Source organism: Eubalaena glacialis, chromosome 4 (assembly GCF_028564815.1).
Source record: "Eubalaena glacialis isolate mEubGla1 chromosome 4, mEubGla1.1.hap2.+ XY, whole genome shotgun sequence".
NCBI lineage: Eukaryota > Metazoa > Chordata > Mammalia > Artiodactyla > Balaenidae > Eubalaena > Eubalaena glacialis.
Genome location: NC_083719.1, coordinates 114,325,333 through 114,350,375, shown reverse-complemented (window position 1 = coordinate 114,350,375; position 25,043 = coordinate 114,325,333). Strand labels below are relative to the sequence as shown.

Sequence of the window (25,043 nt, the reverse complement as noted above, 5' to 3'; positions counted from 1 at the left end):
GCTGCATAAAGGAAACCACTTGGGAGCTTTGTAAAAAAAAAAAAAAAAAAAAATGTCAGTACCCTACCCACAGAGCTTCTAATCCAATTCTCCTGGGTGGGAGCCCAGGGACTGTGTTTTTAAAAGGCTCTCTAATGATTCTAAATTTTGTAAAGACTGAGTTCCTGGCAGGTGGGACCTCTCCTCATTCATCTTGGTCTCTGAAGACAGAGAAATAGTACTCACCCTACACATCATGTGCAGTCTCCATGGTGAGCAAATGAATAGACAGATGGGTGTAAAATGTGAAGCCACAGGCTTTAATGTACTTCAAACATCTGTAATTCCCCTCATGATCAAAAATCCATACAACAGAATTCAGATGATGTTCCAGGCTGGCCTGAGAGTATGGGGCCATCATCTCCATGCCCTCCATTGCTGACCTGTGCCCCTTTTGGGTTTGTAACTCTGGAAAAGAGCTCTTAACTATGCAGAGATGCCGTAACAGTGGTTCTGGCCTGGCAGTCTTAGGGATGGAGGAGAGCCGCAGGTGGCTCCCAGGGTGGCCCCGCACGGCAGGGAGAGGCAATGGGGCCTCTGTCCTCCACAGGGGAGCTCAGCTCACTGAGTGGCCCACAGTGGGTCTCAGGAGTGCTCCTCCACTCACTGGCCTGAGTTGCTGACCTCCCCCCACCCCACCCCCCCACCTGGCTCAGCTTTAAGAGGGAAAAGCAGAGTGCCTGATGCCTCCTCTCTGCCCTTCCTCAGGCCTGCTGTTGAATCACCTGACACAATTTTCTCTAAAGAGCAAATACTACTGCACATTTGCAAAAGAGATTTCACTTCCTCAAAGTCCGCACAACCAGACAAAACAACTACTGCCTTTTTGCTTATTCTGCTGCCTTCTGTTCAGCTCTTTGAATATATAAATATTTGCATGGAAGGATAATCCTTTAAAGCATTTTTCTTCTTCTCGGTTATCATGTTTCCTAAGCTGTGTAGCCTTAGCTTACCTATCCTTATATCCATCATGTGCTGCATTTGTTAAGGTATTCAGAGGCTGATTATTATTACATTCTGAGTTAGGGGCTAACAAGAAGAGAGGAATTTGAGGAGCATTCAAGGAAGGAACATAAATCGCCACTGCCTCCAAGAAATAGATGCAAACCAAATGCATTTACTAGCCCAAAGTGGAAAGAACAAGAGTCATTTTCAAATTGTCACTTTTATCCCAGAGTCAAACAGATCTTAAAAATTATAGTCCCCCCAGCCCAAGGACCTGTAACTAACTCCAGCAATTAAGCTAAAAGACCAACTACACATTTCTGTCTCATTATTTCTGTACTAAATGCTCATATATGGATTCAGAGTCTTAACGAGCATTTGATCTTTTATATATTCCTCCCATTATGTACCATAATGCATTATTATTTTATTAACATTCATCTGCCTAAGGTCACATGCAAATTTCTTGATGGAAGGAGAGTCTTGTAAGTATCACTGTGGATGAAAATCTTTGCTTAATAGAGATGCTTTAATTTATATAATCTAAGCCATAGTCCTGTCTTGCCTGGATTACTACAGTAGCCTCCAACAGATCCATCTGCCTCTGACCTCACCCTCCCCTCCTCCTCAACAACACGCACAAGCAACAGTCAGAGAACTTTCTGAAATAGTCAGATCACATCAGCCCCCCACTTAAATCTTCCATCTAAAAGTGAACAAGAAAGGCACAGTCCCTGACTCCAGGGAGTTCTGAGTCTAATGATTATCACTTCTAGAAGCAGAGCTGGAGACAAGGGTCCTTGTGCAAGTAAATGAGAAGCCTGCAATGAAGGGGCAGAAGCAGGACAAGGCAGGAGAAGCTAAGCTAAGGCGTGGTTTCAGTGAAGCCCCACTGAGTAGCACTGCAGACGTGTTGCCCTGTGACTCCCTCCCTCATCAGCCACTCTCTATCCCAGTGCCCTCTTCTGTAGCAAATATCATTTGTCATTTGTTTACTTGTTTATTGTCTATTTCCCTCAACACAGTAAGCTCTGTGGTGGCAGCTCACCAGTGTATTCCTAGCCTAGAGCAGACCCAGGCAAGCAGAAGATACTCAAAAATATTTACTGAATAAATGAATGACTGAGTGAATGAATGCACCATACCTGAGTTTTCCTCCAGTTTTCATTTTTCTCAAATACAACAAAATCCCACGTTCAAGGTGAGATGCATTCCTAAAAGCTGTTGAGGACACTCGGGGTTCTCTTGAGAAACAAAATGAGATAAATAGGAAATGAGTCCATGATGAGCTACTAGACATTAGGCATTGTTTGTCTCATTCTTAAAGTCCTACAACTACTGGCACAGAGTCCATGGAAACTCAGATCATGACTAATAGCCTTATTTTATTTAAAAATAAAAAGAAAGGTCATTTAAATACAAAATACCATTGTTTGATTAATAAAATCAGTAGCAATTTGGCCAGCAAGTTGCATCCTGAAGAAATTACAAATCAATTAATCTTTTTATATGTATTACTCCATAATAAAACCATTGGATATATCATCATCTGACTGCTTTGCTTGCTTCCCCTCTGATAGGTGTTAGCTCTTCCTGAACAGGCAGACTTGCAAGCTTGAAGGAGGGAATAATCATGTGACACCTATTAACAGCTAAATCTGTAGATATTAAAAGACCTAGCCCCTAGAAGATGTGGTACATATATACAATGGAATATCACTCAGCCATAAAAAGGAACGAAATTGGGTCATTTGTAGAGACGTGGATGCATCTAGAGACTGTCATACAGAGTGAAGTAAATCAGAAAGAGAAAAACAAATATCGTATATTAACGCATATATGTGGAACCTAGAAAAATGGTACAGATGAACTGGTTTGCAGGGCAGAAATAGACACAGATGTAGAGAACAAACGTATGGACACCAAGCGGGGAAAGTGGCGGGGGGTGGGGGGCGGGGGTGTGATGAATTGGGAGATTGGGACTGACATATATACACTAATATGTATAAAATGGATAACTAATAAGAACCTGCTATAAAAAAATTTTTTAAATAAATAAATAAAATAAAAGACCTAGCCCCTGCCATCAGAAGCTTACATCCTAAAGGGCTACACATTTCTGACTCCAGCCCTTTGTCTAACAAGGAAAGGAAAGATTAATTTAGACAAAAAATGATGTGGGAAACCCTCAGGGAGGCAGAATAGGTAGCTTCTGAGTCAGACCTTGAAAGGTGGGTCAGAGCTCCAAAGAAAAGGGGATTCCAGATGGAGAAAACAGTGGGGCAAAGCACAAAGCTGTGATAATGTTTGGAGAATCAGAGGTGGTCAGGGTAAGGACACATGGGAAGAAAGGCTGGGGTGAAGGGGACAAAAATGAGCGGGGGGCCGGGGGGGCGTTGTTTAGGAGACTGGGCTTGAAGGAAATACGACCTGCTGGGGAAGCAGGGCCAGCTCTGATGGGCTGTGAAGAAGCCATGCTGAAGTGTTCCGCCTTCATTCCGTAACAGAAAGGGAATCCTTGAGTGGTCTTTGCAGTTTACCTTGATAATTTTACTTATTGTACAAATAGCATTTTAACAATAAGAAAAATATTTGAAAGGAAAGGAATAGACTACATTCATATGCCCCATATGTCAGTTGCTTTCATTTGTTTAACATTCTTCCCATTCTTTCCCATAGTAGGCATGTATTTATAATACATACTTATAGGGTAAATAATTTTGTGGTTGGATTTACCAAGCATTAGAAAGTAAACAGTTTCCTATAATTATCATGTTTATGTCAGCATAACATTGATGTACCATTGTTTATATCTTCTCTACTGGTAAACATTCACTTTTTTTTTTTTAACGTGTTTATTGGAGTATAATTGCTTTACAATGGTGTGTTACTTTCTGCTTTATAACAAAGTGAATCAGCTATACATATACATATATCCCCATATCTCCTCCGTCTTGCGTCTCCCTCCCACCCTCCCTATCCCACCCCTCTAGGTGGCCACAAAGCACCGAGCTGATCTCCCTGTGCTATGCGGCTGCTTCCCACTAGCTATACGTTCACTTTTTATTATTTATATTTTACTATCATCTCCATACATATCACTTTCTTTCCTTCTTTTCTGTTATTTCCTAAAATTGGATTTCTGACAGTGAGGCTACCGGGTCAAAGGACATAAATATTTGTGAAACACACTGCAAAATTATTTTCCCAAAGGGCTATACTATTTCTCAATGTCAACAGTATTATACAACTAAACTGGTTTCATCAATACTTTGCAAGCATGAAGTATTATGAGGATTTTTTCCTCTAATTTAAGAGATGTAAAATACTATCCTATGCAAATTTTAAAATTCATTCCCCTGGTCACTAGGCAGATGAGCATTTCCTATGTGAGTTCCCCCTGCCCACAGCCACTCACTACACCACACCACCAATATCCTTTAGCATTTCCATACTGGACCCTTGATCTTTTCCGTGTTGACGTGTATGGCTCTTGTGCAATACAGAACCTTTTACACATGTGTGGCCAAGTCAATGGTATGTCAGGACTGTAGGTAGCAAGGTGTGATGGTGTATACGAGAACGGGGATTACCTAAGATGCTTTTAGAGGAGTCCGGGGGGAGGTGATGAGGGCCTAAATAAAGTAAGGTGGTAGCTATGACCAAGAAAGGAAGGAATCTGTGTAACTGCTCTTTTGGAGGTAAAAAAACAGGACTTTGTAACCCAGGGCACAAGTTCAACTTAGAAGCTTCTGTGGGAGTCTGGCCTACCAGAGGATAAATTGCTTTACTCAGATTCTAAGTTGCCCTAACAGAGATTTCATTTAGGCGAGGGATGAAATTGGAGGCTATTTAGGAGCTTGGAGGACTTTGCAGTAGGATGGGGTACCTCAGAGCCCTGGGCCCACATGGATGGGGGGAAGGACTGGGCAGAGGACTGGGAAAAAAGAATCACGACCCAGAACACAAGGAGAGAAGATGCTCATGAAGAAGGCACGTAGAGTAGCTCTCTCGCATTGAGTGCCAGTCCTGTTCCCACTCGTCATTTGCATGCTGCATACTCATAGCAGCCTCAGTCATGTTTTCCCCATTTAAATGATGACGGAACCAAGGCCCAGAGAGGGAGAGTAAGTCACTGAAAATTAGGCAGCTGGTAAGAAGCAGGCAGGGACTTCAACTTACATGCCTGGTCCCAAAGCCTCTGTTCTTAACTACCACACTGTGCTGAGGCCGACAGGGCTAAGACCGGCTCTCTCTGCCTAGGAGGCTGCCAGTGGGATCCCCAAAGGGGAAGAGTGGGGAGCACTCTTAAACATTAAAAGAAATTTTTTAATGTTTGCTAATTTAGAAGCTGCTTTCAGTGACCATCAGGCTGGAATTTAGTAAAATTAAGACCCATTAGGGAGGATTTATAAAAACAAAATTCCAACAACCAAATCCATTAGCACTAGTTACAGATCCTTAGCTGATAATAGACCACTGCCCAGTGAAAACTGACAGGGTGGGGGACATATACATTACATATACATATACGTATAAGCAGTGTTCTATTATAATTGTATATTCGTAAACAGTGTACACATATCCTAAAGGTTCTTTACGTGGTTGTTAAAGACTTCTTCTTGAAATAATTGACTCCCTTCCAGATAATCAAAGAATGAATGTTTCTACTGAAAAACAGACCTTTCCACATGATGTGGAAAAAACATTCTGTGTGGCGCAGTGGTTAGAATCATGAGCTGTGGAGTGAGACAGCCTGGGGTCACCCTGGCAAATCACTTAACCTTGCTTTTCCTTCATCTCTAAAGTAGGCGTAATAATACTTGCCTTATAAGGTTCCAGTACATAGTAAGTACTGTATAAATGTGGGCTAGTAGCACATTACAAATGTTATCCTTCAGGAGTTATTCTGATCTGTAGCAGGTACTAGTAGTTAGGGAGCTGGCTACGTAGTACCTGGTTGGCAGACAAGGCACAGCTCACTCTAAGTTGTTATACTCTATTACTAGAAAACAAATTATCTATTTCTAACCATAATCTGTTCTGTCAGAATTATTTTATTATATTACTAAAATTTTACATATAGTATTATACAGGTATATACAATATTAAGTCATGTAATTAGTGAAGAAACAAGTATAACTAGTATGAATTTGCTTCATGACTCTCAGGGGTAAGAAATCTCACATCTTAACTGCTACTTGGTATAGAAGAAACTCTGGAGTGAGGGTTCCTGGGTGGTTCACATCCTGGCTGTGTGATCTTAGACAAGTCACTTAGCCTGTCTATGCCTCAGTTTCCTCATTTGAAAAAAAAAAAGAAAGTTAATCATCGTATCTATGTCATAGGATTATTGTGAGGATTAAATTAATCACTTAAAAAATGTCTGGTGCATCATAAATGCTCATAAATGTTGGCTCTTACCATTTTTAAATTTTTCTAAATCATGTCAAATCTAACCATGTCTCCTACACCCAGGTTGCCAGGAAATCCTGCCTCAGTCAGTCTAGGGCATCCTCCTCTGTGTCATATCACAGTCCTGAAGACTCACCTGTATACCCAAAGAGGGCTCTTAGCCTGTGCCCTTCTCTCTGTGGACACTTGATACCCCTAAGACGCACTGATCACCTCCATCTGTCCACAAGCTGTGGCTCCATCTTATTCATTCAACAGTTTGTTTTTTGAGCACTGTATCCCAGATACTATAGCAGGTGCTGGGAATATAATAATTAAAAAAAACAGACAAGAATCCCTGCCCTCATGGAGCTGCCAGTGAAGCAAGATCTCTAGGTCCGACTGGTGCTGGGACCCTCTCCTGAACTTCCATTAAAAAAGCCTCTTGGCCACTGTCAATACTAGCACTCTGAAATTACCCCTATTGGGGGTCCTTCTACCTCCAGGGCAGAGAGTTCAAGTAGAATCTGATGCCTACACCCCACAGAGAACTCCCAAAGCCCACTCCCCTCTCCTAGTCTCAGAAAGTATCTCTCCACCACCAGGTACCCTCCTCCCCTCTAGCCCTTCCCCTTCACTGGGCCTTGCTCCGAAAAAAAGGCCAGCATATGGTCTTCAAAGCCATCCCTAAAGCCCCCAGAAACTGTGAATTTCCTCCTGAGCTAGGACCACTTGGCTCACTAGAGCCCTCCTGGCCACCTCCTCTGGAGGTAGAAGGCAAAACGCCACTCATTCTCCCGTGATGAGCCTTCAGCCAAGAAAACAAGACAGGCTCGATTCTCCCAGGCAGGTTATATAGACACCCAGTGATACAGAGGGGGTCAAGGGAGAAGGCATTTATGATTCAGCAGGCGGTAGGCTGCACCTGGACTACAGAGCTGTCAGAGGGAAGGAAGACACAGAACTGACTCGCAGATCCGACAATCAGAAGAGATTTTGAGAAATCCATTGCAGCAGCGTTCAGGAGCCAGGCTTCAGATGGTCAGGGAGCCATAGGGAAGATCAGAAACACAGGTGAGAGCACAGCTGTGATTAGGAGAGAGGCTTCTTCCTCAGAGAAGGGAGAGGAGCAGGGATGAGCATCAAGGCAGAGAAGAGGTGAGGACCAAGGAGAGAGCGCTTGGCCAACACTCAGTGACCTGAGGATGAGGGTGCAAGGGCGTAAGTGGGGGCAAATGTGTGTGCACATACAATCTACGCTATGGGCATCTGGCCCATATATCTAAAAATGAAAGTCTATTACAACTCTCTCTAGCTTCCCAGGTACCTGCTTTTCCAAGTCATATTTAGTTTCCATCTTAGCATGAGGCAAGACCCCTTCAGGGGCTCCCATTTCCCATCACTCCCCAATGGTCCATTCACCCTGAGATACCTACACCTCTCCTGACACACCAGGCTCCAAGGCATCACTAATAATAACAACAACAATAATTTATTAAGTGCTTAATCTGTCCCCTTCACCATGTGGAGTGTTTTGAATGCATTCATTCCATGTAAACCATCAGTACTGCCATCCCCATTTACAGATGAAACAGATTCAGCTCAGAGGCAGAGGTGAGATTTAAATCAAGATCTATCTAACTCCCGAGCCCAAACTCCCGAGCCCAAACTCTTTGCAACTGCTTCTCTTCAACATGCCCTTCCTGACTCTCTCAGTGGCCTGGTTATAGCCTTCATGGCTCAGCTCGAGAATCTTTCCTCCAGGAAGCCTTTTCTCACGATCCCTCCATATCCCCTCTTGGGCTGGGTGCCTCTTCTCTGCTATATCATGGCATGCACGGCTAACCCCTGTTATGGCACTGATTGAGCTACACTGAATTTGCCTGCTTACCTGTCTGTTTCCCTAAGTAGACTTTGAGGGTCATGAGAGCAATACTGAGAGACATTATTTGCAAACTTTGTGTTCCTGCTATCTGGCTCAGTAGGTATTTTCTGGATGGATGGATGGATGGATGAACATAAATTTATGTATACATAGGTGTAACCTTAAATATATCATGATAACTTATGAGACTCAGTTTCCACTTCTAAAGAATATGAACATGCTTAAAGAGAGATTTCATTTGCCAGAGGTTGATAAAAACCAGCATTCAAAGTATGACCAAAATTAACTCAACCTATCAAGAAATTTTCTATATATATATCACTAGCCCCTGAATGACAAAGGAGACGACTGTCTCTTCAAATACCAAACACATTGTCAAGGGGACCTTCGCATTGGTTGCTGAATATTCATACCCCTCATTTGACATCTAAGAACACAGAGCCAGCGGTCACCTGCCTGACCAGAATGTGCCTTCACCAGAAATAAACGCTGCATGTTTCCCAGTGTTTGGGGTGTGATGGATTTCTACATTTCCGAGAGAAGTGAAAGGACCAACTGAGGATGTTCAGGCCGGAAGCCTTGGGTGACAGGAGGCACCAAGAGAAAAGAAACCAACCTTTACTAATTATCTAGCTAAGGTATGTGCCCGGCTTTTTGTCTATGTACCAATGTCCTTTAAAGTATCAGAGGACAGAAAGAAGCAGTATGACATACGGGATTAGGAGACACCCTTTAAAAGTTCTCTGTGTGCTCTAGATGGGAACAATTACGGTGGTTGTTGGGGAGGGGTGCTCATAACAGACACACCCTATTGTCTGCACAAGGCCCAGAGCCACATGGAAAAGCACCTGAACACTGTCTACACGGGACTTGACTTTGTTGGTCAGGTCGGTGCCAGAAGGTGGAAGAGCAGGAAATAAGGTTAATTTTTAAGGAAGGTCTGAGAGAAAAATTCCTAGAAGAGAGGAGAAGTCTGGCCAAGACCTGAGTGTGAGGGATAAGCAGGGGTTCTGGGCTCAGCAGACGGTGGTCCTCAGATCGTCCCTGGCCTCCCCACAGCCAAGATGAGCTGTGTGTAGGGAGCTAAGAGTACTGGCTCAGGATTAACACGTCTCTCCATCCAGCTTTCGGGAGGCTAACTCATACAGCCAAATGGAGGTAAAATGAAATATGACAAGTGATCCTCCACTTAGGATCTCAGAAGCAGAATCAGGCAGGCCTGAACCCTGAGAAGGAGAAACTGCGGGACCATGGAAGGTATTACTTCACCCTAGGCATCACTTCCAGAGACTCTGTTGGTGTGCTGCCCTCTAGAAAAGATGAGCATGAGAGGAGACAGCCATTTCTAAGGTAAACAGATGGAGATCTGGAGACAGGCATGATGGAGAGCAAGTGGTCATCTCTGCCAAGGAAGCAGATGTCCCATCTGCCAAGAAGACATTCAAAGTCCTGAGGAATTCAGCACCCACCACCAGGTGGGAGCCCACCAGCCCAGAGGCAGAACTAGAGGAGAAAGTCAGCCCCTGAGAGCAGAGCAGAGAGCAGAAGGAGAGACACACTCCTCAGAGGCACGGACCAGCCCGGAGGCTTCAGTGCAAGCAGAACAGGAGATCGGACAGCTGATGGTGGGGCAGCCAGAGCAGGGCTACAGAGGCCCAGGAACAGCTGTGCCTGGGCACTGGACCAGCCACCGAGGAACAGTTCAGAAAACATTTAGTCACGGGTAAAGTGACTTGTGTAAGATACCTGAATCAAGCAGAAATATATAGGAAGAGGCAATCATAAAAAAAAATCCCTGCCATCTAGCTTGAAAGGGCTACAAACCATCAAGATCTGGGAATTAACAAGCTTCCCAAAGGTAGAGGCCTTGACCATCTTGCTCACTGCTGTGTCCTCTGTGTCTGAAAATGCTTGGTGCACAGTATCAACTGGCACTTACTATCTGTCTGGTGGATGGATGCAAGCATGCCTACCAATGAATGGGGCTAGGTCTGTGCTCACCAGCTGCCAATATCTGGAACATCTGGGTCACAAACATGCTATTTCTAATTCTCGAACCAATGGTTATGCCATTATTTCAGCATTTCTCATTATCATCAAAATACTGGTAATACTAACATTCTTTAAGTGTTGAGAATTCAAAATTTTAAATTTAAAAAAGTGACACAAAATCCTAAGCATGTTTCAAATTTAAAACTATATAGAAATAAAAGCATCAAGTAAAACGAAAACATGGGCAAAATACATGTTACACATACATCAACAATATATTTGTAGGGGAGAAATTAATTTTAAGTGTTATTTTTAAATAATTACGTAAGAGTAAAACGTAAAGTGTGATTTTAAAAAGTAAAGTGTATGAAATAAATCATTGCTGAGTTATATGCACATTACTCTGCAAGAGAAATCTGGAAATTTGGGAATCATAATAGAAAGTTATAGGTAAACTCAAGACAGTTCCCTCTGATTCTTTCATCTGCAACTGATCTAATATTTCATTCCATAATTGGAGAAAATCTTCTGGAAAAATGTATGACTACTTCACCCTACCACTTAGCACTGGCTCCATCAACCTAGGACTACAATATTTTATTGGCTGGAAGCTGTGTTTTATAGTTCAAGAAAGCATTTCTGGTCTTTGTCTTCTTTTGTTTAATTAAGTATATAAATGTTGATTTCCTGTATCAATATCAATACCTTTGGATGTATGTTCTCCTAGTTGATGAAGTCTTTGAACTTTAGTTAGAATTATTCTTGCAAGAAAACTTTGCTGTTATTGATAATCAAATTTCTTTCTCCACTTAATCATAAAAAAATATAGATGAATACTCTGTAAGTGACATACTTTTGAATGATTAAAAATTTTAATGCATGACATAACTCTTTGGACAGGGCTTAAGATAAAAATGATTTACATTTCTGACTCTTATTACAGAAATAAAATATTATAATGACAACAACAACAACAACAAAACAGTATTGTGGCACTTGTAAACTGAACCATAAACCAAAAACTGGAAGTGCATTTTCTGAACCCTTGAAACTTCCTTTGAGTTAGTCATGCTTATGGTCATTTTATAAATGGAGAAACTGAGGCCTGAAAACTTAAGCTACCCTGTCCCTTAATAGTCAGTGGTAAAGCCAAGACTAGCAGCCAGGTGGGCTGACTCCAGACCCTGTGCATGTTCTACGACCTTGCACCTAAGGGACAAGAGTTACGGATCCAACTTGGGAATATTATCAAGATCTCAGGCTCAAAGAATTATCTGAAACTACAGCTCTTCCTAGTAAAATGTCAGCATCAGGTGGGATTTGGCAAGAGGCCGGATATCCTAAAAAGATCCTTTAGCAAAGCGGGTTTTTGGCCAGAGTCTGTATGTTTCAAGGTTGTAAATCAGGGCTTAGGTGACCTCCACATTAACCTGGTTCCTAGCAAAGTGCTGACCAGGCAGTTGAGCCACGGCTGAATCAGTTGTTGCCACTCTTGTCTGTATGCAGGAGAGAGAGCCCAGGATTTCATCTTTAGCATGATGACTCGCTCCTTTTAGGAAGATGAGGTTGTCGAGAAAACTGGCTTCAAGCCTTTCCCCTTGCGTATTCCTGACTTTTATCTCTACTGGGCCTTGGCTGGCCCACAGGCAGAAGCACAGAGAGATGAGAGTTCTAACAACAACTTGAATCGGGAGGCACCCTGGCCTCTGTAAGCTTGGAGAAATCACTGTGGTTCCTCATGCTTTGGTGTGTCTGTCTGATTTAAAATCTACCTTGTGGAAATATAGGATAATAGTTCAAAACATTGTCTTTGGCTTCAAGTCCATACCCTGTTATATCACTTTCGTGTTTATAGGCAAGTTACTTAATTTCTCTGTGTCTCATGCTCCCATATTTAAAATAGGGATATAACAATATCTATCTCAAGGAATTGATATGAGGGTTAAATAACAGCGATTGTTAAGCAAAGAGCCTGACACAGAATAGATACTCAATAAACATTAGCTACTCCTTATAATGATAATAGTTATTACTATTTTTATTATATAAATATTTTCCAGATTGATGTCAGTTTGGTAATGCCATACATAGAAATTAAACAACCCTCATTCAATCCAAAAGAGAATCCTCAAACCCTATTTCAGCCTCCCATTTCAATCTTCTCCTGCACAAGAAGACAAGAGCCTGGTTTAGTTTTCATCACCTCTCCCTGTCTGCCCTCTACTAAAGATGTGAAGACAGTTAAATGTTCATCAGACCCTGAGAGTAAGAGAGGATGTGTTATATTTAGAAATCATTCTGGGAACATGAGTCACAGAGAAAATGATGGAGCAGATCTTAGAGGCTTTGGAAGAGTACAATTTATAACTCAAAATATGTTTACTGAGTACCTACTATGTGCAAAACATAAGGCTGCACACTCCTGGGGATACAAAGACAGTTGGTTCCCTCAAAGAGCTTAAAAATAGCAGAAGAGATCAGATGTAAACACAATAATACAGCTATTCACAGCTTGACCCATGACCATGACTGTCAAGTGAGTTGGCTGTACAACAAGACCCAGAAGAGTCCAAGGTATCTCAGGGGGCTGAAGGACTTGAAAGTAAAGAGAAACTTGGATGTTGAAGGTTGATTAGGAACTGAACCAGAGAGAAGCAAGATGGACCTTCCTTGAAACAGGCATGAGGGCTATTACACAGGCCATGTTTAGGAACAGTGTGTAGGGCAGTTTGGGTGGAGGGGAGGGATCAGGAACGTGAGTAGTTAAAGATAATTCAAGAAGGTTTGCTAGAAGCTGCTTCCATTCCTCCTTTAGTTTCAGGCTAGGGCACAGCCCTAAGTGGGGTGGAGACAGTCACTGCCCAGGCATGGAGAGTGGCCTCTTTGTGACACTGTGAAAGAGCAGAGGCAGTCATCTGGAGCCAGCTGGAAGCTCACTCTGCGTCCACACACAGTGTGACTCTGGCCATGACAACACGGCCAGACTGGAAACCAAGTCACTTCATCGGCACCCTCGGGGCTCAGTGCTGTGGGAGGACTCCCGGGAGCACTACAAAATCACACAGTCAGCATTCGCCTCCAGGAGGGCCAGCCAAGGCCCGCTGCCACTGTGTCTGCACTCAGGAAATGGCTCGCTCATAGCTCTGGGAGAAGCCCAGAACCATTTGTTTGGGTCACTGCTCCCCAAAGACTGAAGCACAGGCTGCTTCATGAGAAAATCATTCTTTCCCTGGCAAGAGAGATGCTGCTGAGTCACAGATACAGTCCTCAGAACCTACCAATTTGGGGCATTTGTGTAAGTAATCCCTATTGATCTGGAAAATTCAAGGTTTGATTAATGTGAGGTCGAGGAATTTTTCACGTCCTGCTGTCCCTGGGAAACAGGAACAGAGAGTTATCTTTGGGAACAACAAGCAAACTACCCAACTGATAAGACGATATCAAATCTCTGTCTCTGTGGGTGCGAAGAGTCTTCAGAAGCGCCCATCTCCTCTTGCTGCCCTGCAGACTTCCAGAACGGCTCAATCAGCAGCTACCTGGCAGGGCCCTCCGCTATGTAAATAACCAAGAACACGCCATGGCTGGCTGGGCTAGCACATGCACAAGTGGAAGAGAAGGTAGGGGAAGCTGGAACCGAGCGAGAGCCATCTGTGCAGGCATCCAAATGGAATCTCCCAGCAAAGAGGGGAGTGTTTAAAACACACTCAGTTAGCAAATGGGGGATTCTGAAGACAGCGCTGCAGAACAGATGAGGAGGGGGAGGCAGTGTGTGGAGGCAAGGCACGTGAAACACAGCAGCAGAACTCCCCAAGAGCTGAGCTCCAATCCCTGCCTGCCTCCCTGGCTCCGTTCCTGGGCACCTCCTGCAGATGATGGTATGAATTTTTTCCTGGTAAGATCTTTGAACTCCTAGCTCAGTCACCTCTGGAAATGAAGAAGTTGTTGTTGTTGCTGCTGTTGTCGTCGTTTTCCAATCTCCAGGCACTTCTGCAGTGAGAATAACTTCAGTGGAGACATGAATTCAGTCATCTATCTGCTCAACTCCTGGAGAGCAAGCAAACTTTCAGCCTCTTGTACCCATGTGCGTCTTCCAGATGTGGTGGCATGGCCACAAGTGCTGGACTCTGCCACACCACAGGGACCATGTTTGGAAGGCCACTCTGGTCCTCTAGATGGCACCAGGTTTGCAGTCTGAACTCGGAGAACTTCTTGCTGCACCATTCACTCATTCAGACGACACTGCCTGAGTACCCATGCATTCAGCACCACCCTAAGGACCATAAGAGCCCTCCAGAGGGGTTTTCTCTCCAGTAGAGGGTTATACAGGCATTATAACTATGATTAACGAGAGAGACTACAAATGACTTGAGAGGAGAGAAGAAAGATTCTCACCTGAATGGGCAGGGTAAACTTTCACGGAAGAGACAGTTATTGAGCTGGACAAAACTTGGCTATGGGGGGATGAGAAGGAAAGCACTCCGGCTTGCAGCGATACCTGGACCAGAGGCTCAGAGATGGTCAAGCTTGGGAAGGCTCTGAGAACAGCTTTGCTGGAGTCTGGCCAGAGACTAGGGATGGGGAGGAAAGGAGCAGAAGCTGGAACAGCAGCTGGAAGTCAGGTTTTAAACTCTATCTCTTACTCTCCCTTCCTTTGCTCTGTTCTTCTGTTTCCTTCCTTTCCCTTCCTTTCACTTGCTTCCTTTCTCCCCAACCAAAATCCCCTCCATCTAACCCTAACCCTCCATCCTCCCATCCAACCCAAACAGTGCAAATGGAGTGGATGTGGGATTATCATAAAACATCTACTGCTCTGGAGAAGGAAGTCAGAGATCAACTGTCCTCCCCAAGAGGACACAGCCCACTGCCACAGGGTGAAAGGAGACACCCAAAACTCTGGCTGGGGGTATAAGCATCTCTGCAGCACATGTGAAATCTGTAGGCTCACAGAGAGGCCCTCCTGCTTGGCAGATAGAATATGCCAGAGACCTGACCCAGAAAAGACGCAGGAAACGTCAGTTGAGAGAGGCGGTATGAGGAAGTGGTTAAGAAATGTCCACTTTGGATCTGACAGTCACAGTGTCATCAGCTCTATAATGGGCATAATGGATTAAATGAGACAATGTTCACAATGTGCTCAGCACAGGGCCTGATCCATATGAGTGCTCAATAAGTGTTTGCTTTTACTGTTTTATTTATGGCAAAGAACTAAGACCGGGAAGGGCTAGAGTCCAAGCCAACCAAATCAAGAGAATTTCAGAGGGAGCTTACACATGAAAAGACCTCAGGCTTTGGAATCAGACAGACCTGAGCTGGAACCCTGACTACACCATTCTCTAGCTGTGGGACTTAAACTGACCCAGCCTCAGTTTCCTCAACTGCAAGATGGGGTTGATAATACATCCTCGTTTGTATATGAGGATGTAGATAATACATCCATTTTGGGGAGGGTTATTGTGAAGCTTACAGATAACATAACCAAAGTTCCTTCATATACTAGGTCCTCAATTATTAACAGTAAAAAACACTCAAGCTGTGATTTTAAAACATTTTACTTTGTCTAGTACCCATGCTTAGAGGCTCCTTGAAAGAGGTATGAATTGTGGGGCTACCCACCCAAGGCTCCAAGCCCCACGCCTTTTCCTTCTCATCCTCCACCACCATTTACCCAGGACTATCATGGATTACACTCTTGTAGTGGCCGCTCAGGAGCCGCATGACTAAATAAATAGGCTCAGTGAGCATGCTGGCAATGTTGTTCCATACTAGAATGCTCCATTGATTTAAAACTTAATAAAACAATGGCAACTTCTGCTTTCTTTTTTACTGTAATTAAGCATACTAAGTTCTTCAGGAATGTTTAACTCTAAAATCAGACGGTCACTCAACACTCTGCTGATGGATAAACTCAGCAAAGGGAAAAGCAAAGAGAACTATTTTAAGCCCTGGAGGGGGAGGAGAAGTGTTAGTAGGAACAGCAGCAGCAGTAACACCGATGCCCACCTTAAATCGTAAGTACCAGGCCATGTACTGAGCACCCAACACACGTTTTCCTCTCTCATAGATCACGAAGCTAGGAGCAGTGAAGTGGCTTGCCCAGGGCCACACAGCTAGAAAATGTCGTATCTGGGATTTGAACCAGGATGGTCCAGCCTCAGAGCCTGTGCATGTAACCACTCCGCTAACTGCTTGCACGGAGAAGAAGAGTCTGAAGGTTAAGTTATCAGTGCAGACATAGCAACTAGCTGTGCCAAGGATGTGGGGCTCTCAATAGTAGGTCTCACAAGAGGGAGGGACCCAGGAGAAAGCACACTGGTGGGATGAGCATTTGGTGTTCATTCATTCGTGGAAGGCTTACTCCGTAACTGGTGGGTGTTACTGCTCAGCCCTATTCCACGCACAGACTCACAGAGCTGGGAGTTCCCTGTGGACAAGGATTGCAACTTCTCTGTATCTCCAGTGCTGAGCCCAGTGCCTGGTAAGGGGCAGCAGTGAGGAAAAATATGCTGAATGAATGAATGAATGAATTGACAAACCAACAAACTAAACTAGTCAACAACTGACATTTCCATTCCTCTTCTTCCCTCCTCAACTCCCATGACTTGAGAGCTTTGCCAAGACAAAACGGGAGGGAAGAACATTAGCACCATTGAACCAAATCCTATGAGATGCACCAAACAGGAAGTGGCACCACAGAACTATACTAATTCAGTCTGACTGTCCACACTAAGAACAGCCACTTGACAACTGGTACAGTATCTGTCTCTTTTTGCCTATGTAGACAGTTTCCAGAGGGAGGAAAAAAAGATTTCTAGACGGAAAGGCTAGTGATGAGCTAAGTGGAAAATCTTGACCACAGTCACACTGGACATCAGCCTTTGATGGTTTATCTGTATAAAATAAGTCATTTTCTCTATAAGCATTGGATTTCATAAATTTTTCTCCAGCTAATTTATTCTTCAGCTTATCAAATCATGCATTGCCGCATCTCATTATTCTGTAAATGAGGCCCAGTGTCAGAGAAAAAAATCTGTGTTTAAGGATTATGGAAATCATGAAGCCTCAAAGCCTCAGCTCAAATGTAGCCCTCTTCCCCTCCCCACTAAAGGGGAAATGCAGGATTTAACAGCTTTTAAGGTGGAGGAGGGGAGGGGCATCGAGGACGGAGGAGAAGTACTTCTGCAGGTTCAGGAACCTGTACTGCGCCTCACTGCCGGAGGGCTCCAGAGTGGAGGGGGACCATCAACATGGAGCTGAATAGACTTGATGGTGGCCCTGACTGCCCTAGCAGAGACCAGCCCACTTTTACCTAATTGCCTGGATAAAGCACTTTCATTGGAGGATAAGGAGGGAGGGAGGCACTGGATAGAGAGGGAGTGGCCTCACGCACCTGTTAGGCTACATGAACCTTTCCAAAGGCAACAACACTTCAAGAAAATCTGCCAAAACAACGTGGAGGTCAGAATAAAGATAAGGAGGGTGGAGTAGAACCTCAGGGAGTGGGGAGGAGGACAGAGAAACAAGAGGAAGAGGGAAAGGAAAAAATGGGAAAGGAAAGGAGAGTCATGGGCTTATTTTTATTTATCAAATACTAATACAGCGCTTACTATTTGCCAGGTACTGTCCTAAGCACTTTACAAATACTTACTCACTCAATCTTCATTATTAGCCTCATTTTACAGAAAAAGGAAGCGAAGCATGGAAAGAGTCAATGATCGAAGAGCATATGGCCAGCGTGTGGCAGGGCCCGGACTTGAACCCAAGCAGCCAGGTACCAGTCCACACGCTTAAACACCCCCCATCAGGAAAGTCTTAGCCCAAGGGTGTTAATATTCCATGAAACAGCCCTAAAAATACTCAATAGTTAGTTAAGGAACGTTGATAGCTCTTCAACAACTATCTATTCTTAAAATATCAGATATTTCCTTATAAATGAATATAAAGCAGGGAAAAGAGTGAAGGGGATAATTTTCCTTCAGGCTATAAAAGAAAAATAGTAGCACATGGACCAACTGAAAGCAAAGTAAGAGCCAAGATTTGGCCAATATGCCCAAACGTTCCCATATGCCAGCATTATATTCTCACTAAGTCACCAGGGTCTGGGAGGAATAGGAAGTTTAGGTGAGATATTAACAGAAAACCAGCTTGGGTACAAATGTTGTTATACTAAACATGAAGGCTGGTCAAACACGCCACCAGAATAACCGGCTTGAGATGGACTCAAGAACCGGCAGCCACATGAATTCTAGTCCCTCCTGACCCTCAGGTCCTGTTTTCCAGTCTCCTTCTCCATTATAGGGAATTCTGTCTCAGAGCTCCCTCCTATCCCTCTCTGCAATTTAACTTCTTAGCTCCCCGCCCCAACCCAGTCCTCTGGAACCGTCCATCCCAGCTGTGGGTATGGTCTGACATGTACTCTCTTGAGAGGCTGCTCTGCTCCATGTAAGCCTACCTTAACAGTCTCAGCTCCACGCCATTACTCCCCACTAGGAAGAGTGTGAATCATGTCGATGGGAAAGCTGAGGTGGTCAAACCAGTTCTTCCCTTGAAGAACTTTCATAAATGTGTACCATGCTCTCAGTCCAGAATGGTTTAGGGACAGGAATGGCCTGGGCAATCCTCTTGTTAGGATCCAGATCATTCCATCCTTTTGTGAGCCAGATGCCAAAGAAATCTGGCCCAAGACAACACTGATTTTCTGAGTTCCCATTCTGTTCTATCTAGCTGTGGGCTTTCCTTCCTCTGTTCCTCTGACCCTGCTTTTAAAAATCCTCCCCCTGCTCCTGCCTTCGTTCCCTGACTGACTGCCCTTCTGGTTAGGGTGTTCTTTGTGTCTTGATGGTGTGCTTCATGTTACTCTCATCTTCCTTGGGTCAGGAATGATGTTTCTCTGTGCTTCAAAAGCACAGTGGAGAAAAATCCTCTGATACACATTGAACTATGCGTCATAAAGTTATCTTCGAAGTCCTGCTACCAATACAGAAAAGTGCCCACGTAAAGATGAATAACAATCTGGGCTTCAGCTATCAGCTGCCGTCAGCTTACTGGGAGCATTATATTATAAAGTCTGTCTACAAATAAATAGCATGTTTGGAGCTAGGTTGCTTTATTATGGAGGAAGAAAGGCCACTGTGGAAATTAACAAAGGTCTAATCAGAGGACAGAGTCTCAAGAGAGACCCTCCTGTTTTAGTCGGGACCACTGTCCTCTGAGGCAGGTAAGGGCGAGTGGGAATGGTTCCTACTGTGTTCTCTCTCAGAATTCTTCCCCTCCTGCTCTGCTGCCCAATTTGTTGTGCTGATTTGTCTGCAGGAGGCAGCAGACGAAGCATGGATGGGCTCTCCCCAGATAAAGACAAAGAGGCCAATGGCAGGGATCAGGACGGGAGTCCTTCCAGAGCAGCTACAGTGCAGGGAGCCACAGGGCGAGCCAAGTGGTCTTCCGCTACTTCATGAGACTGTGTGCTTCTCCAGAGCAGGACCATTTCAGCACCGAGGGAAGGCTAACTGTTGAAAAACAAAACCGACCACCCCCCCATGCCTGCAAGTTGACCTGCAACGGGACGACTTGCCGTGATCAGGCTCTGAGAATTACTGAACCATGTGCATGACGTTCTGTTGTTTGCTCCCCTTTGTTGTGAGGCAGAAAGGGCACAGGAAAGCATATGACGGCCTGAGGGTTCCTACCTGGGTTGAGGAGACTCTGTTGCTCTTGTTCTTGAAGGGAAAAACCACAATGGTTGACATGAATCCAATAATGTTACCCCAAAAAAGCCTCATTTGCAGCTAATGATTGAGTAATAGTATCACCAGGGGCTGCTGCAGGGCCAAATAAAGCTTTGATAGCATCCTCACAAATCATTTGGTTGCTACTGTGAGTTCCCAGAAACTCGAAACAAGAAGATGTTGCCATCTGCGTTGAGAATTTTTTAAATAGCTCTATTTATATTGTTCTTATAACGAAAAGGGAATGTTTTGCATTTCCCAGAAATTGCTGCATATATCCTCTTAATACCCAATGAGGCAAATGGGATGAAAATTGGGACATTATGATCCAGGGTAATCCACTGAAAATGCAATCTCTTTGAAGAATGCCCAGTCTATCTGCTCTAGTCCATGGGTCCCAGCTCCTATGGCACATGGCTATCCTGACAGGGCCAAAGAGCAGGCTGCCTAAAGCAAATAATGGCTTCCCTTTGTCACAGGGAGGAAATAAGCTAATGTGCATAATTTTCTCAAGTGTAAACTTTATTCCCATAAATGTTACTTACATATTGCCTATTACCAGTTTCTACTGGCCAAGACTCAACTAAAAACAAATGGCCAAGTAGCACCAAATATTTGCAGAAAAAGGATGTTTGGTTACAGCAACTCAAGTCAACCTGCTGAATCAATCAGAAAAAGGAAGATGCTGTATATCAATCTAGGAGTGTCTCGTGGACCGTATGTGCAGAGTGCAGCTGGACCTCAGAGAGGTTAGGACACTACAGAACCTCTTTCTATACAACTTCATTCTTCTTTCTCTCTTTTTAACTGGCTTGTTTTGCTACTTAGTCTACACAGTGGAAGGTAGCTGCCCAGATCCCTGAAGGTTACATGTTAACTCCTCAGTAAATAAAAAGACTGCCTCTCTTGATCACAGTCTCAAGTAGCCTGGGCATATACCCTGAGAAAACCATAATTCAAAATTATGTGGAGACATGTACCACAATGTTCACTGCAGCACTATTTACAATAGCCAGGACATGGAAGCAACCTAAATGTCCATCGACAGATGAATGGCTAAAGAAGATGTGGCACATATATACAATGGAATATTACTCAGCCATAAAAAGAAACAAAATTGAGTTATTTGTAGTGAGGTGGATGGACCCAGAGTCTGTCATACAGAGTGAAGTAAGAAAGAGAAAAAAACAAATACCGTATGCTAATGCATATATATGGAATCTAAAAAAAAAAAATGGTACTGATGAACCTAGTGGCAGGGCAGGAATAAAGACGCAGACATAGAGAATGGACTTAAGGACACGGCGGGGAGGGGGAAGCTGGGGCGAAGTGAGAGTGAGAGCACTGACAGATATACACTACCAAACGTAAAATAGACAGCTAGTGGACAGCAGCCGCCTAGCACAGGGAGATCAGCTCGGTGCTTTGGGACAACCTAGAAGGGTGGGATAGGGAGGGTGGGAGGGAGGCTCAAGAGGGAGGGGATATGGGGATATATGTATGCATATGGCTGATTCACTTTGTTGTACAACAGAAACTAATACAACATTATGAAGCAATTATACTCCAATAAAGATGTGTAAAAATAAATAAATAAGTAAAAAGAGGAATTAAAAAAAAAAAATAGCCAGCTGAGAAAACCTAATGGACCCAGTTTAAGTCTGGGTTCCAACCCTACTCTAACATATATCAAGAAGGGTGAGGTCAACAATACAAAATGTCCACAAAATGCCCATCTTGTAACCTGGCATGAGGGCAAGGCAGATCCAAGAGAGGGAGGTGACAGTGAGAAGCTACTGCATGGGGATACAATGTGTCAGCGCTCCAGCATGCTACAATAAGCAACAGGGACCCAAGCCAAATACCACTGAAATCCAGTGGGGAAACACTGAGGAGCTTTAACATGTTCTCTGGAAACTCCACTGCAAGAACTTTCTCTTAGACAACATAGGAAAAGAGAGAGGAACTTTTCTACAATACCTCATTTAACCCTACAAGACAATGTGACAGGCTCTGTCTTGCAGAGGACAATATTGAGGCTCAGAGAGGTGAAGTAGCTGGCCCAAGGCCACCTGGCTAGTAAATGGTAGAGCAAAATTCAAACGCATGTCGACTCTAAAATCCCATTCATGCTCCATCCATTCCAATATGTTGACTCCCATATGAACTCTGCCCAGAGATAAGTGTCCTTGGATTGGAGACAAGCATCTACCCAGAAGCTGACTGTCATTTTCTGTGCCTGAGACTTCTCAAGGCCCTCAGTTTACCAAGCCCTGATGCAGCCGGTCCTATGAGGGCCAGTCCTATGAGGGCTCATAGCACAGAGACCCCCAGCATCTCCAAGTCAGAAGGGCCCAGCAGGTACCTGACCTAGCTGCTCTGGCTCCAACACCCAGGCCACCCTCCCCAGGGGAACATGTCAGCCCCGAGCTACTCATAGGTCATATACTGTTCAAGTGCTACCGATGCCATTTTCCTGTTTGCGTTTTGTTTTTGTTTTTGTTTTGTTTTTACAGTTCGTTGCTCATCCTAACTGTCAACAGCAATTGCTTACCATGTGGTATGAAAATCTCTCAGGCTTACGTCAACAGTCTATCGCTGTGAAACTCCTGGCTGTCTTTGGAGTCTCCCTAGGCCTCCCTTTTCTCGCCATAGCCTATTGGATTGCTCCGTGCAGCAAGGTACAGACTGCTTAAGGTGCATGTCTTTGCGGTTATTTCTTCTCTCTACTTAGCATAACCTAAAGTCCATTTTATCCAAATATGCAGCTGATCATTTCCCACATTTAAAGAAAATAGCCCTGAGAGACCCAACAGAAGTAGAAAACCACTTAAGAGGGAAAATGCTAAGATTTGCTTTCTTAAAAGACAGAGGAGTGATAAAATGGAAACTTTTATACACACAAGGCATTATCTGATCAATAACAGAATAAAGGGGGAATAAAGGCACTGTTCCTTTTCTAATTATGCAATGTCCTAAACACGGCCTCCAAACCCATAGTAATAATAATTATAATAATGATAATAGGAATAGCCAGCATTTATTGAGTACTTTCTTTTCGCTAAGCCCTTTTCATACAACACCTCATTTCACTCTCTCAATTACATTATGATGCACACACTTTATAAGCAGGTTCAGAAAAGAGAAACAACTAGGAGCTGAGAGTCAAAGGCTTCTCATACTGGGGCACTGCAGACCCATCTCAACATCTTCCCGTTTTCCTGGCTTCCTTGTCTGGGTTCTGGCCCACATGGGCAGCTAATTAGGTCACTAGAAGGAAAAAAGACAAAGGAAAAAGGAGGAGAGCTGGAAAGGCGCAAAGCTGGGTTCTTTTCTCGCAGGAAGGGGGAGCGTCTGGTGCCCACCTGTAATGGAAGGAGTGGAACCTGCAAGAGCCAAGCTGCCGCACCTCCTGTTCCACCCTCCCTACAGCCCATCTGACCCAAAGCCACAAAAGGCATCAGCAGTCACTCCAGCTACAGGCAAGAGCTAGTGCCTATAAAAACAAATCATGTCGAAATTCTGAAATATGTTTCGTAGGTTAAGTGGTCATTAAAGTTTCCAAAGCTGCATTTACTTGGTGATATAGTAAAAAAGCAATTAAGCTTAGGGAATCAACATTCAGTAGAAGAAATATGACTACAGGGAGATTAGTTCCACAGGGAATTTGATCAGCTAAGGCAGTTAATAAAAGTGTCATCAGTGAATGGATCCTCTTGTCAACTCCACCAAGACAAAACTCATGCCAGGACGATGGGCCCAAGACTTCAGATCTGCTAATGAGGCCACCTAACCAGGCAGGCAAGGAACTGACTGCCTTAGAGTAGGAGGGGTGTCAGAGAAAGAAATTAGGACTCAAACTCCTTCTTCTGTAGAATAGTGTTAAAAATAAAAGTCCTCATACTGAATATTTGTGGTGTTCAACCTCATATCTATTGAGGATTTTGTTTCTGTGGCAGTCTACCATGACACAGATTTCTAAATCGGTATTCCCCAAATGATACACATGTAGGGTAAGGCTATTTTTTTCTGTCCTTTATCATGAGCTGGAAAAAGCACAGTGAGTGAAAAAAGACTAACCAGATTGAAAGCTGGATTAGCGCTGGTCATTGGTTTTAGGCACTTGTTTTCATAGTAGTATTATCTAGTCTGTACTGCAGGTTAGATCACTGCCTCCATCCAGAGATGGATAGGGGTGCTGCCTCCACACTCTCTAAGCTACAAACTAATTCTAGGACATCAATCACTAAAACAACAGCCGAACACTGCCAATCCTCACTTTTGCTGTAAGACTAAATGTGACAGCTTCCAGGGAACTGGGACTAAGCAACACCAGCAAATTGGTTTGCCTCTACCTGCCTGGGGAAACGTTCAGAAAGAGATGATATGCCAGTTGCTGACTAAATGTTTTAGATTTTCAGTAGGTCTGAGAAGAATCTTGGTCAATATCATGCAGATGTGATGCAAAAAAAAGGATGTGCGGAAGGGGGAGGAATCCCGGACTTTCTGGGGACCCAGTAAATTCAAGACACTGATGCCACCATGGAACGTAGGGGTCAGACTTATGGTGTCTTCTGGAATATTCTAGAAGTAATGATTGCAGGAAAGTTTGGCCCCATGGCTGCAGCTTCCTCTCCTCTGTTCAGAGACTTGTCTGACTGACATTTTGTGTCCCTGGAATGTCCAGTAAGACAAAAAACAGCTTGTACACTAAGCCCTTGCTTGTGGCCACTGGCAGCTGGCGGCAAGAGAGGGTGGCATTTGATGAGGAAGACTGGAGGTTCAGACTGGGGAGAGATGCTGGAAACTCTCTGGGTGCTCTACTGCAGTCATGGCCTACCTTGTGGGCAAGTGGTTACCAGGTCCCAGTTAGGTGCTTACACTTGTGGGCTAAGAGCCCAGTGCCATAGAACACAGAGGTGTGTCACCAAGTAAAAGCAGGTGTCCACCCTGAGGGCTTGAGAATGCAGTTCATTTGGAGCTAATTCAGGAGCACTACTCAGTTATTCTCACATTCACCTATTTCCCAGAGTAAAAGAAAAGTACCCAGGAAGTCTGGGCTTGAG

General features: G+C 44.0%; 1 protein-coding gene across 5 annotated transcripts in view; it reads left to right on the top strand.

Moving 5' to 3' along the window:
• Nucleotides 1–25,043, top strand: part of TRPC7 (transient receptor potential cation channel subfamily C member 7) — a 122,190-nt gene that overhangs the window by 42,435 nt on the left and 54,712 nt on the right. For 3 of the 5 annotated variants that reach the window (XM_061188214.1, XM_061188218.1, XM_061188215.1), the window contains one exon: nucleotides 22,494–22,658. The exons of the other annotated variants lie outside the window; for them this stretch is intronic. In XM_061188214.1, coding sequence (XP_061044197.1) covers nucleotides 22,494–22,658 — 165 coding nt within the window. The remainder of the gene's footprint in view (nucleotides 1–22,493; nucleotides 22,659–25,043) is intronic. 5 annotated transcript variants of the gene reach the window in all.